Source organism: Marmota flaviventris, chromosome 18 (assembly GCF_047511675.1).
Source record: "Marmota flaviventris isolate mMarFla1 chromosome 18, mMarFla1.hap1, whole genome shotgun sequence".
Lineage (NCBI taxonomy): Eukaryota > Metazoa > Chordata > Mammalia > Rodentia > Sciuridae > Marmota > Marmota flaviventris.
In genome coordinates this window covers 40,925,482-40,939,522 of record NC_092515.1, presented here as the reverse complement: position 1 = coordinate 40,939,522, position 14,041 = coordinate 40,925,482, and the positions used below count along the sequence as shown (strand labels likewise).

General features: G+C 36.3%; 1 protein-coding gene across 2 annotated transcripts in view; it reads left to right on the top strand.

The window, feature by feature from the left end:
* Cdh8 (cadherin 8) overlaps positions 1-14,041 on the top strand; it is a 345,035-nt gene that overhangs the window by 218,186 nt on the left and 112,808 nt on the right. For both annotated transcript variants that reach the window (XM_027939092.2, XM_071604093.1), the window contains exon 7: positions 2,057-2,193. In XM_027939092.2, the coding sequence (XP_027794893.1) occupies positions 2,057-2,193 (137 nt within the window). The remainder of the gene's footprint in view (positions 1-2,056; positions 2,194-14,041) is intronic.

The following is a 14,041-nucleotide window of genomic DNA, read 5'->3' as shown; positions in this document are numbered from 1 at the left end:
GAAAGATGCCTTTTTTCAATGGCCTTTAGATCTAATATAAAGCATATGCCTACCACTTCTAATAAAAACAAATAACTAAAAGAGGAAGGGATAATTCATAGGTACTCCTATCTATACCTCTCTACCAACCTATCTTATCAGCTATCTAGCTATCCCCATAAGTAGATATTCAGACAGATAGGCAGATACATATTCATATACAAGCATATTTGAAATCTGCAACAAAATCTAAAATGTTAACTATACAAAGGTACAATAGAATACTACAGGAACTCAGCCATATCAATGTTTATAGCAGCATAATTCACAATAGGTAAATTGTGGAACCAACCCAGATGCCCTTCAGTAGATGAATGGATAGGGGAACTTTGGTATATATACACAATGGAACATTACTCAGCATTAAAAGAGAATAAAATCATAGCATTTGCAGCTAAATGGATGGATTTGGAGAATATAATGCTAAATGAAGTAAGTCAATACCCAAAAAACAAAGGCAGAATGTTTTCTTTCAAATGAGTATGCTGACTCATAATGGTGATGGGGGAGCATGGGAAGAATGAAGGAATTTTAGATAAGGCACAGGGGAGGGAGGAGAAGGGAGGTGCTAGGGGATAGGAATGAAGGAGGAATGAGTTAGACATCGTTACTCAAAGTACATGTATGAAGACATGAATGGTGTGAAAATACTTTGTGTACAATCGGTGACTTGAAAAATTGTGCTCTATATTTTTAATATGAAATGAATTGCCATCATGTATAACAAATTAGAATGAATAATTTAATTTAAAAAAGAAAAAAAATAAAACTAAACTAAACTAGACCAAAAAAAAAGAATTTTAGGGGAATATTCTTGTCTAATCTATTAGAACAACATGCACTTATTTTTGAATATATCATAAATGTTTATGAAGACTATGCATAAAATTACAAAGTGCTCAATACCAACTAGCAAGGGGTCATTTTTCAGATTTGAAGTTGATGAGTATTGGTGAATACAGAGATTTTATGTGCACTATCTATGATATCACCTCAACTATGAAGGGCTTCTTTAGCCTTTCTGCCTGAAATGGGATTGTCTACATCTTTCTTGGGGCTTCCCTCCTATCCTGTTTAAGTTGCTCTCACTGCTTACTTATGCACTAATCTTTCTAAGAAAGTTTTGTACTTGGTAAAGCTTTACTGGATACAGTTTTGCATATTGAGAATATAAATCTTGGTATGTAAAAAGATACCAATAAAGGATGTGGAGAATGAATTCTATATTACCTTGTTTCTTAGTGCTCTTGATAAGCAGATTGCTCTAGACACTGAACATTTTCTCATTGTCTTATCCAAAAGTTTTCTTTTTTTAATAGAGGCGATAATTACAAGTTTATTTGAAGTTCTTAATTTATCAAGTTAGTGTTATAGATAAATTAAAATATCTATTTTACTTTTTATAAAACATTTATTAAAGGACCAATGATGATCTGATTTTTACATACTGAGACTGAAAGAAACTCTGAACACATACTTAAAATGAAAACAAAGAAAAATCACTATCAGAGAGAGAGAGAGAGAGAGAGAGAGAGAGAGAGAGAGAGATGGAAGGGAGACCTGAGAAATGTGGTGGAGTGAAAAGTTTAACAAAGAATATATTTACCTTAATCTGCTATGGATAACCTGCTGCCTGGCACCATCTTGCTTTGGGCTTGAGTTCATTGTTAAATATGATATTTTGTGGCAACTACTAATTATCATAAGCTGTCCAATAAATGTGATTGATTGTCCAATTAGCCCTTCATCAGTATCCGTTTTTGAAGATGCTACCTATTGAAACCGATGGCAGTTTGTGACCTCCATGTTGTATATGTAGCTAATTGCTCCTTAGACAATAATTATTAAGTTCCTTGTGCCTCATTCAGTCATTTTGTTTAACAAATGATGATGCCACAGAGTTTCCCAATTCATTAGACTTCACAACTATGGCTCTCTGAGGATTACTAAAGGTCTGCCATGGAATGTATGGATCACATAAATGTTGAAGTAGATTACAGATATATCTGTTTTGTAGGTTTTCCATCGACCGTCACACTGACCTGGAGAGACAGTTCAACATTAATGCAGATGATGGGAAGATCACTCTGGCAACACCACTTGACAGAGAATTAAGTGTGTGGCATAACATAACAATCATTGCAACTGAAATTAGTAAGTGCCTGGGTTTATTCTTTTTTTTTTTCCTTATTTGACTGGATTCAATTTATGCCTATTGATCATGTGATGAATGGTCCCTGTTTCTGTTAGATATTTTGTCATTGGCACTTATTTTATTGCTCCCAAGGAGCATTTCAGTGTATCACCTCAACACAAAATTTCCTTACACAATCCCAAATTACCAATGTTTTCAAGATATGTGGGAAGCAAATATTCTTATTTCCAAATATTTTGATATCTTGTATCTGTTATTCAGCCATTAAAATAATGTTTTATATTTTAAAGCATGGAAAAAGATTTAGTTGAAAGGGTAAGTGAAAAAAATTAAGAACTGTACACTATGAAGAAGTAAACATATTGTAATGTATATACAATATAGAAATAATTGTTCACATATTCAGACTGTAGATATACATATTCACATGCAGAAAATAGGGAAGAAAACGTTGCTCTTTCAATATATATCATTTGGGGATGGGTGAGGTGGCACATGCCTGTAATCCTAGAGGCTTGGGAGACTGAGGCAGGGGGATTGCAAGTTCAAAGCCACCCTCAGCAATGGTATTGCGTTAAGCAACTCAGTGAGACTCTGTCTCTAAATAAAATACAAAACAGGGCTGGGGATGTGACTCAGTGGTCAAGTACCCCTGAGTTCAATCCCTGGTACCAAAAATAATATATATATATATATATATATATATATATATATATATATATATATATATATATATATAATTTTGGAGATATGAGATCACAAATAATTTTATTGTACTTATTAGATTTGAAGATATTTTATATAGTGGTCAGACTATTTAAACATATCTTTTGTATAAATTCAATGTAATATTTCATATTTTTAAAAATTTAAGCTGTTCTTTAGGGGAGGAGATTTTTTTTTTATTAAATAACACTTTCTATTAATTTTTAATGAGCATAAATGTTTTGAACTTAATGGATCCACCATTGAGTCTCTAAGCTATTGCAAAATGGTGAGATTTAGTAAGACATGATCTTTTACAGCTTTTACTTAGTTTAACTTTTTAATACTGTACGAAAACTTGCAAAAGTGCCATGACATTCATTTTATTTTTGAGCAAAATAAATTTTGCACATTATCTAAATATCTTCTTTCCAGGAAGGACCTGATTAGGTCTTCAAAGTTATACACAAAGGGAGAGAATACATTCCTGAAGGAGTTTGGTAAAGGGAATCTTCAGAAGCAAATAAAAAATCAACTTTAGGGGTCTGGGCATGTAGCTCAGTAGTAGAATGCTTACCTAGCATGCAACAAGCCCTAAGTTGCATCTCCAGCGGAGGGGGGTTAAAAATCATCATAAAGAAAGACTTATTACCCTCCACCTCACCAAGTGCGAACGTGCACACACACACACACACAAACACACACACACAGCATAGAGAGGACTCAGAGAATAATTAAAGGTGTATACCTCAAAATTCACTCTGTGTTTTCTTCTAGCTAATGTGAAAACTGGTACATATCTCTGAGATCCATGACTTATTTGTAGGAAAAGTTATCCAGGTATTCAGAAGAGGCACAATGTTCTCTTATTCTTAGATGTGTCCTCCATGGAGCCTTATAAGCAGAACCTTTGGGTGAAAGAGAGCATATGTGAGCAATGTCTATTTGTTGTAGCAACTTTGAGTGCTGGCAGAGAGCATACAATTTGATACATAGTTTCTCAATCCTTCCATGCTCTGGTTCTGGATAAAGATAGAGCCTTGAGAACTTTGCTGTATTTCTGAGTTTAGAAATTCTATTTTCTTCCCTGTTGTGTCATTCTGGTAGTGATTTCCCCCTTGTAGAATTAAGAGAACATGGAAAGCAAACCATTTGGTGGTTTTGGTTTATTACAGGTGTTAAGCCCATTTAGAAGGGTATAGACATGAAATTTTAATAATTTATGATGTTGAAGCCCCATTATCACTTGAAGCCTCTAAGAGAAACTGCATCTATTTAGATTGGAATGAGACTTTATAATAAGCTAGAAAGAGCTGCAGTTTTCTCTAAAGTATGTAAGCATTAATTACTTTGCAAAGAATTTTCTCCCATGTTGAATATAACCTAGTCAAGCTACACTTAATCCATGATATTTATTTATTTATTTATTTTTACAAGATAATGCCTTTACTTAAATATTCATCAAGGTTGTCCCAATTATAAGCAATCATGTATTCCACTCTAAGGAATAAAAATAAATGAATACACAGGCCAGGTGCTTAAGGAATACTTCAGGGCAATCCAAAAACAAAAGGTTCATTTCCAAGGCATCACAGGAAAGTAAGAAAGACCAGTACAAAAGCCAGGTTCTCAGGCAGTGAGTTGTTAACTTAAGGGTGACAAGGGTCCCAAACACTGCAGGGGAAGAAAGTTGTTTACTGTTTCATTCACAAATTATTTACTGTGTTTTTGTTTACCAGCCACTCATCTAGTGACTGGGGATGGAGCAGGGAGCAAGATGGTCAAAACTCTTGCTCCTCTTGGAGGTTTCCTAGCAGTGGTCCCTGGAAACATCTCCATATAAGAGAGGGTACTGAACTTTGCTGAGTACCCATAGAGACACAGAAGTAAGGAGAAAGTCCCAGTGCTGGGAACTAAAGAAGTTCCCTTGTGATGGGTAGAAAGAAATGCAAAAAGGGTCTTTCTCTGATGAAACATATATTAAAAAAAACAGCAAAAAAATTGCTTTTTAATAAATATGAAACACAAGTTTCTATATGCTTTGGTAAAGCAACTAGTTAAATTTTAAAGTACTATTATTGTTATAATATGAATTATTCATACAAGATAACAAAATTCCAAGAAATATCAAAAGTAGACAAGATAGTTTCCTATTTTCAGAGAAATGACTCATGTCAATCTTAGATACAATTTTATAGTTGGTTTCATGCTGAGAATGAATATAGTGTGCCTTTGCCCATATGATGAATCTCAGCTTGATCACGAGACTTATAGACTTCAAAATATAAAACAGCAACATGTTACCCTGTTAAATGAATGGGAGTCACCTTACATTTTTTTAACTCAGAGACTAAAAGCTTAACAAACTTTATATGCATATTTTAGCCAAGAAACAAGTTCAGGTTAAACATCTTAAGAAATATTGAAGTAAACTCATTGCCATTTTTTAAAAATTTTGCCTAAAACTTTTTAGTACTAATAAAAATGAGAACATAAAGGAAATTTTTAGTTTTAGCTATAAAATAAAAGTGAGGGCTGTCATAGATCTAGAAAATTAAAAATACAATTGAGCCATCTTGATTCTAAATCATGAAAGGAAGTTGAAATAATAGGATCACAGAGAACTTAAGAAATTTTGGAACTACTGTGAAAAAGGCTTGGAAACTTATTTTGACTTGGTTTGATTATTTTGCCCATCATGCAGTATTTGCCTTCCAAAGCCCCAGACCATGTCTTAGGGAAAAAGACATATTAAAGGAAGATTGATTGTACTTGTCCAAGATGAATATTAAAACCACCCAGAATAACAAACCTCATAGGAGGAGTTCTAATAATGATAAAGGAATATTCATTCCAGGGAGACCAATTTAAAAGTACTCTCAGAATGCCATCTCATCAGACAAAAAGATTCAAACAAATGAAATTAAGCTAAAAAGTGGATTTTAAGGAAGTTCATCTGTTATCTTTTAATGAGATTGCAGATATCATCCTTTATCCACTTGTGTCAGATTCAGGAAACCAAGACTGTGTGTATCACCCAAGTATTCTAGTGGTAAAGGATCTAGCCTGCTTTCCTGACAAACCAGTACATCTCACCCCATGAAACTGCAATTGGATGTTCATGTGCTAATAAGATATTAGGCTGGTATAGCATATCTCATCTGGCAATAAGCCCATCCCCTAAAACTTCAGTGTATTTTTTTTTTATCATGAGGATAAAGATTTCAGGTAAATTTTCTTGGCCAATTAACTGCTGAAAAAATTATTACGTGAGTCCTTTAATGCATTTAATTCTCACATCACTCCCTAAAAGTAAATACTATCATCAAAGGCATGTGTGAAAAAAGGAAAGTCAGGTCAAGTGACTTGTCTAAAGTTCCATGCAAAGAAAGAGTTGTGGAGTATAGCGGCAGAATTGGACCCATGTTTAACTGAAGAAAATATGTTTTTAGGGCTGCGGGTATAGCTCAGTTGGTAGAGCACTTGGCTTGCATGCACAAGGCCCTGGGTTCTAATCCCCAGTGCCACACACAAAAGAATGTTTTTAAATACTTTCTGGGGAATCCTCACTTCAATCTTCTTTCCTCTTTATCCTCCCGCTCAGTTTGAGCTTCGGGCATGACTATTTCATTTTTGAATCAAGTCAATGAAGTAGGGTTTCTGTGCAAAGCAGAAGGTTGGGGTAGACAAGAGTGTGGTTGAGGAAAGAACAAACACACATTATTAGATCAGACTCTCCTTTTCTAACATTTAAAAGCAAGAGAAGGAATTTTGACTAAAGGACAAAGCAGAGCTTTGTACTTTTCAAACTGGAATTCTATTTCCATTTTAGAAATTATGATACTGAATAACAGAGTGGAAGTTTTCACTGGGGTGTCCAGTTGTGGCCTAGATCCTTGGTGTCCTGAACAAAGAATTGACTAAGACACACAGGAGTGAGAGACAATGTACAGATTTATTGAAAGTGAAGGTGATAGTAGTTCTTCCCAAGGTAGAGTGGAGTGGTCCAAGCCAGAAAGAAAGGCTTAAGGCTCCAATGTCTGGAAATTAGTATCTTATAAACCAAACTGTGAGTTGTTCTCTTTCCTTAGAACAAGACTAAAGACCTTAGGCCATTTGTTCCCATTGATTACCTTAAGATACCCAATTAGAATATTGTCTAATTTTCCCCCATTGGTTACTTTAGAAACCTAATTAGAATATGGACATTTTACCCCCATTTGTCATTTTAAAATATGGCAGTGGTGGCAGCAGTTGTCAGGCTGATAAGTCCTCTGTGGCTGGAGTTGTCATGGGAATGGGATTTATTATAAACAGGAACAGGATGACTGATCTCCCTGTCTTGGTCTCCAGCAATATCTTTCTTATGCCCTGACTCTGCCATCTTGGCATGCCTGAACTCCTACCAAATATTACACAACATGCTCATTGAGGGGACTGTGCTGTTCAATGAATACTACAGACGAAATCACTTAGATAATTGCTTAAAGCAAACAAAAAAATAAACAAAAGAGTGCTATTCTTCATTCAAGACCTACTGAATCAGAATTTCAAGGGAGAAATTTAGGAATCCAATTTTCACAACTTTCTTCTACACACACACACACACACACATGCACACACACAGTCAGATGTACATTAAACTTTAAAAGCAAAGAAGGCAAATGAAGACAGAGAATGGAGGTGAGGCTGTTTGTGGTTCATTTTTCCTGCATGGATTTTGTGAGATTTCACTCAGCATTATGGTGCAATTTGAAGTTAGGTTTCTCAGATGGCAGATCATGAGCAATCAGTGTATCTCTAAGACAGATACAAGGTATTACAGGACAGTGAAAGAACCGATTTGTTTAGGATAGAGTGTGTGCAGGGGCCTTCTATAGGCATTGAGTGCCAATTTAAAAGTGTCCTTCACAGAGAACTTGAACAGAATGGAAAGTGACAAAAGTCTCTGAGGCTCTACACCTGGAAGCTGGCAATTCGCAGTTCCAAAAAACACACGACCCTTGGTTACCTGAAAGTATTCAAAGCAAGAAGCATATAATTGCCCATTAAATTAATCTCTTCGAGTTAGTGATAATGCATTGCTCTGGCCCACTACAGTGGGCTGCACACAATATTGCAAATGAAGCTTTTCACTAATGATGTTTAAATCTCCCAGGGAAAGCACTAGTTTGATAGCACTTAAGGAATGTTTCTTCCTGGCATGAGGCCCAGTGGCCAGAATAATTGCTTTGTCCAACCAAGACCACTTAGAAAAAAAATATTTCTTTATAGGTGGCTCATTGTTTATGATTATGTGAGGAATCTTGGGATGTGGAGGTAGATGGAGGTAGAATGTTGACCATGCTTTGACCATTAAACCTCAGGCACAGTAGTTCCCCACTTTTAATCTCAGTTGTCTCATCTGTGAAATGGAACTAATAATTTCTCTTTAAACTCTGCAGTGTACTGAGAATTGAGTTAAGCATAATAGTACTATGACTTTTACTATAGAAAGTAATGAATAAATTCTTCATATTCATGTAGTTAATCCAACCCTTACATGGGGCTTTCAATAACTGCTTAAGTTAAGGTTATATTTGTTATTAACCCTTTCCCTCCCCATAGCCACAACAAAAGTAAAACCAAACCAAAACAAACAGGAAAAAAAAATTGGGTAATTAAAGCCTATGAATCACTGCTAGGTGCAGTTCTTTTTGTACTTTGTAGAAGGAATGGTTTTTAACTGACCTTCCTCTTGCTCCTGGTCCAGGCATAGCAGATTGACCAATAACTATGAAACAGCCCTCAAAATGAAGCAGGCCCATGCCTACATGTTTGAATTGCCTGATCATAGAAGACTTCAGATTTTATATCAAGAATTTGTTCAACACATACCAATGTTTATTGCTTCCAGGCATCCTTAGGACTAGAACTTCATTAAGATCCATGCCATTCCCTGGCATAGGGTGGGAGTGAAGTAGATGGAGACAGGCCCTGGTCCAATTAGATAACTTTCACAGAAAGGAAAAGCCTAAATGTGGGCCATGAATTCAGGTGTAGGAGTGGTTAAAGGACTACAGATATGGAAGAAGCTGCAGTTGTATGTGTGTGACTGGTAGAACTAGGAATATGTACTCAAGCCTAATTCCTGCCAAGATCCCCCCAACTCAGGTAGGTGTTGTGAGGTGGAGATGGATGCTCTAAACAAAGAGGGCTAGGTGGAGATCAGTGTTCTAAACAAAGAGGAGTGCAATGAAAGGAAGGGGGAAATAAAATATGGAAACAGGAAGGGGAAGCTATATGTTCCTGGGGAAGGAAGCAGTATCCAAACATAATTCCCCAAATGGAAGAATTAGAGTCTGTGCAATTCCAGGACAAGGGAGGCAGGTGACGTAAGCTCAATTCTGTTCTCAGCTCATCTCCTCTATTTTCATCCCTGTGAATCTCCTGCCACCTTCAACAATGCCCACCTCATTTATTGCATATTGACTTTGGCATTTCCAATTTTCTCTTTGTTTTGAAACCATTCTACCCATTTCTTCCCACAGCCTCTTCATCTTGTCCATTCTTTTGCATCTGTCTCATGTAGTTTGCCTGGATAGTGCACACAGTTTGAAGAGGATGATATAGATTTTAACCAGGCACTCGTTTAGTGTGTCAGTATGACTTATAGCTCCTTATTTATAACCGTAAAAAAGGAGAGTAGGAAAATTGCTCCTATTCTGACATCTTTCCCTGGTCTTTTTGGTAAACCACAGTCCTCAAAGACTCAACAGTAACTCGTAACTCGTGACCACTTGTGGTGCATGGTAATCTCCTCTTCTGAAGTACCAGACTTGGAGAGGTAAGAAAGACCCTAGACATTGAACAGGTTATAAAATAGGGTAACATCTGGTTAATTGCCCTCAGGCTTTGGTTTGTCTTTAGTTGGAGAAGTCATAAGGACAGCGAGAGAAAGTGCAGATATCAGTTTGAATATGGAAGGAAATAAGAGATTAAGAGAATTATGGTATGGTGGGAGGGCAGGCGTCCATGTCCATGTGCTTTGAATGGTCAATTACTTTTCATGTATCCACACTCACTCGGTTGGTGAATTACTTAACTTCCAGAATCTTCTTCTCAAGATAGTGCACACATTCAGAACTCTTCTCTAAAATCTTGCACATTTGGGTGAAAAGATAGAACATGCCATTTCTAACAGCCATCCACTGATTAACTATGGATTCCTTAGAATCTCAGCTTAAGTTATAAATATATTAATTCACTGAATCTGATAATTCACTTATAATGTTTAGAACAACTTCTGCTCCACAAATGCTAATGCACACGTTAGCTATTGTTTTTACAATGATTTCCTTATATCTCTGGCTGGATAGGTTTCCTTTGTTATATAAGTTCTCACTTTGTTCTAAGTGAACTTCTTTCTCCAATTCACTTATCAAAGCGTATTATAAACTTATTTGCTGAGACTGTGAAAATGAATCTCTATGAGAAGAAACCGTTAAGTATCCCTTGCTCTCATGAAGCATTTTATTATCTTTTATTATTGATCATTGTTGTATCCTGAGGGCCTAGTGCAATGCTTGGGGCTTCAAATAAATATTTACTAGATGAATGAATGAATAAAGGAAATAAGGAATTAACAACCATGAGGGAGTACTATTGATGCCTTCTGAGTCCAAACAGACACTATTAATTGATTGGTGGAAAATATCTTTGCTTTACTATACCCCACTCAGTTTTTAGTGAAAAATCTCTGACAGACAAAAACGTGTGAACGAACCATGGCTGTTTGCATTTTTAAAGTCTTTCTATCCTGAGTGACTGGATATGGGTCTTAAAGAGTAAGAATAACTATGTTTTCCCTGTATGAATATTGTGAGGCATGGTCTGTGCTCACAGAGAAGGCTAGCATGTAATATTAACCGATCTTGGGAATCAGAGACCAAGTGAAAGGTACTAGTAGATAGGACCCCCCTCCCCTGCACCTAGCCTCCCCAGCCCTCTGTCTCCTTCAACAAGAAGCCAGACTTCTAATCTGGGAATCTGTATTTCTCCTCCCTTCTGAGAACCTTGAGGCAAGCCCTGAATAATGCCAGCCCTCACTTCATTACCCAACAAGCCCATTTGTCATTTAATCTGATCTATATTGAACAAGTAGAAGCAGGCTACAAAGCAGCAAAACCAAAAGAATGAAAACATTTTGTGATTACAGGAATCCCTAATCCAAAGCTTAGAGACTGGAGTTAAAAATAGGCCCCAAGTTCATCCTTATCCACCCCCACACACCTGCACTTTTTTTTTTTTTAAGTACAGGTGGCCCCTTAGTCAAATGGTGGATGTTTAAACTACAACAAATTAACTTCCATCTAATTTGGGGTGGTAAGCATCAGTTACTCTGCACCCTTATTTATATTTTGCTGATACTTTCAGCCCCTGGATTCTCCCTATGGCATGGACTCACCTAAGGTCCATATACTCTGTCACAAAGAAGTGTCATTCCTGCTCCTATTATGGCTGCCAATTTCTTCTATCCAAGAATTCAAATCAGCTAAGAAAATGGAAATGAATATCCTTTGAGCAGCAACTTTAGAAGAGAAGCGCTGTTGAAATCTTGATAAGTACTGTTTCATTTTAGTCTCCAAAAAATCTTTTGAGCATTTGATGAGGAGGTATACTCATGCGGCTTTACCTCCCCAGCCCTGAAGTTCACAGAGCAAGTCTCTCCAGAGCATGATATATACATAGATAATACTGATCTATACACATCAGTATTGTTTCTCTAAACTAGAGCAAATATCCCATGTGTTCTAACTCTGTGTCCAGACTTACAGATTTAGAAAACCAAAAGACATGACCTTTTCCTATTTGATCTTTTTTTTTTTCTAATAGAGTTATTGTGTATATTTATAGCATACAATTATAATGTTTTGAAATATGTGTATATTATGGCATGGCCATATAGAGCTAATAAACATGATTTCCCTCATAGTTTGGATGTTTTTGTGGTGAGAACTCTTCTTCAATTTCTAAGAATGTAGCAAAGAAGTAGAAGCAGACATCTGAAACTCTAACATATCATTCACTAAAACAACGTGTAATAGGAAATAGGCAGAGATTCCTCCTTTGGTTGGAAAAGAGTATTCTCTGGAATTTTTTTAAAAATTCAGAATCATGAATCAGCTGTTAGCTTTTGTCAGAGATGCATTTCCAAAGTAGGAAATGTTTTGATCAAGAGGAGAAGACCTTAGAATAACTTTTGAAGAAGAGGGGAGTCAAGAGGTAGAAACAGAGTTGCATAACAGATATACTTTCTCTATATACCTATTTGTCTATCTATCTTATCTATCTATGCAGTCTATGATGGTTGCCTTCAAATGAGAGATCATGGAAATTATGCTATTCTCTGTATCAGAGGGGCCCATCCAGTGCATTGAAATAAAGGAAATACAAGGCCAAGAATATTAGCATTGAATATTGAAGTTTGGGAGCAGGATAAGTTAGGAATGCAATGAAAAGGCAAAAAACATAGATTATGGCAAGGAGAGAATTATGGCTGTGATCCAACATTTCTGAAGCTATAGGATACACCAGAATTCCCTGAAGGGCTTGTTAAACCACACAGCAAGGCCACAAATTTGTATTTCTAACAGGTTCCCATGAGAGACTGAAGTTGCTCTTCCAGGGACCATACTTTAAGAACCATTGCTGTCTCCCAGCCATCTTAATCCAGAACAAAACTAAAGCTGCCTTAGAGGTGGAGTTTGAACAGACAGAAATTGGCATCTGATTAAAACTAATGAGGGAAGAGGAGGAACAAATGCTGTTGGAGATGGTAAGCCTTGGTGACCAGGATAAAAATAATTATGCAATTAAAAGTGTGGCTGCTTACTCTGCACTTGACAGTGTTCTAGCCCTTTCCGTGCTCCATATTGGGCTTAATTCTCACTCTAAGTCAATACCGTGAGTCAGTACCATCAGCTCTTTTATCTAATAAAGCAAAGACAACAAAGCCCAAGCCCACCCGATTCAGTTGGCTGGCTGAGTTGCATTCGATCCTAGGTTTGTGTGAATCGCCAGCCCAGTATTTGAACATTTAGCGTCTATCCTCTCCAACTGAGAGCCCAGTTGCTATTCAGACATGTCATGACTCATGTTAACAAGTCAGATTACAGAAAAGATGGCCCGTGTAAGTGTTCACACTGTCCTTCAGCCAGTTCTTCATAAAAGAGTTTGGAACACAATGGAACATTATCGGTAGACTTTCATCCCACTGAAGCAACTGAAAGGGGTGGGGAAAGATGGCAGGAGGTCCGGGTAAGCACAAGAAATTTAACGTTTGCATCTGTGAACTCTATTCCAGAAGAGTTTGGATTTTTAGGAACCTCTGGTTCCTAAATTTTAAACTACATTAAAGTCTAAATGAGGAGCTAATATTGAAGTGTGAATGTTTTTGTTACCTACTGAGATAAGCCTGGAATGATGGTGAAGTCAGCTCCACACCCCTGCTGTTATAATTTAACAATGAGTGCTTAACAATAGGCTGGAAGAGGGAGACAAGGAATAAAACTGTGGATAACAAGTGTGAAGGGAAAAGGCTTAGACATTGCAGTCAAACAAATATGAATTTCAATCTACGTTTCATTAACAATTACCCACCCAGACATAAACTATTTCTTTGACCTATCTGATTTATTTCTTCATCAGTGAAAAGAAAACTAATACTTAATAGGAAGCCTAAATATACTTGGCTGATAGAATATATTTGTAGATTTTATAAAATATATACACATGTTTTGGAGAATATGTCTTGTCACCTTACATATAAAATGTTTTCAATTAGCAGGCGTTGTTTTTAACAATGCAAACGATAAATCCTCAGGAGTTTGGATTATTCTGAGTTAGATGTTTAGTGGGAAGTGGCCTTCTTACAAAAATGAAAAACACTTTTGCCTTTTCTTTATTTAAATATAGTTTTGTCTAGCAAAAAATTAAAAATGAAAATAAATAATAACAACTAATGCACTATAGAGAAAATATGTGTTTTTGAAAACTTCTTTTTTTCTGGCTTTTAAATATGATTTGTCATTAGATGGTGTGTTAGACATGGTATCTAAATATCTTTGCTGGTTAATATTTAAGTGTCTATGGATATAAAAA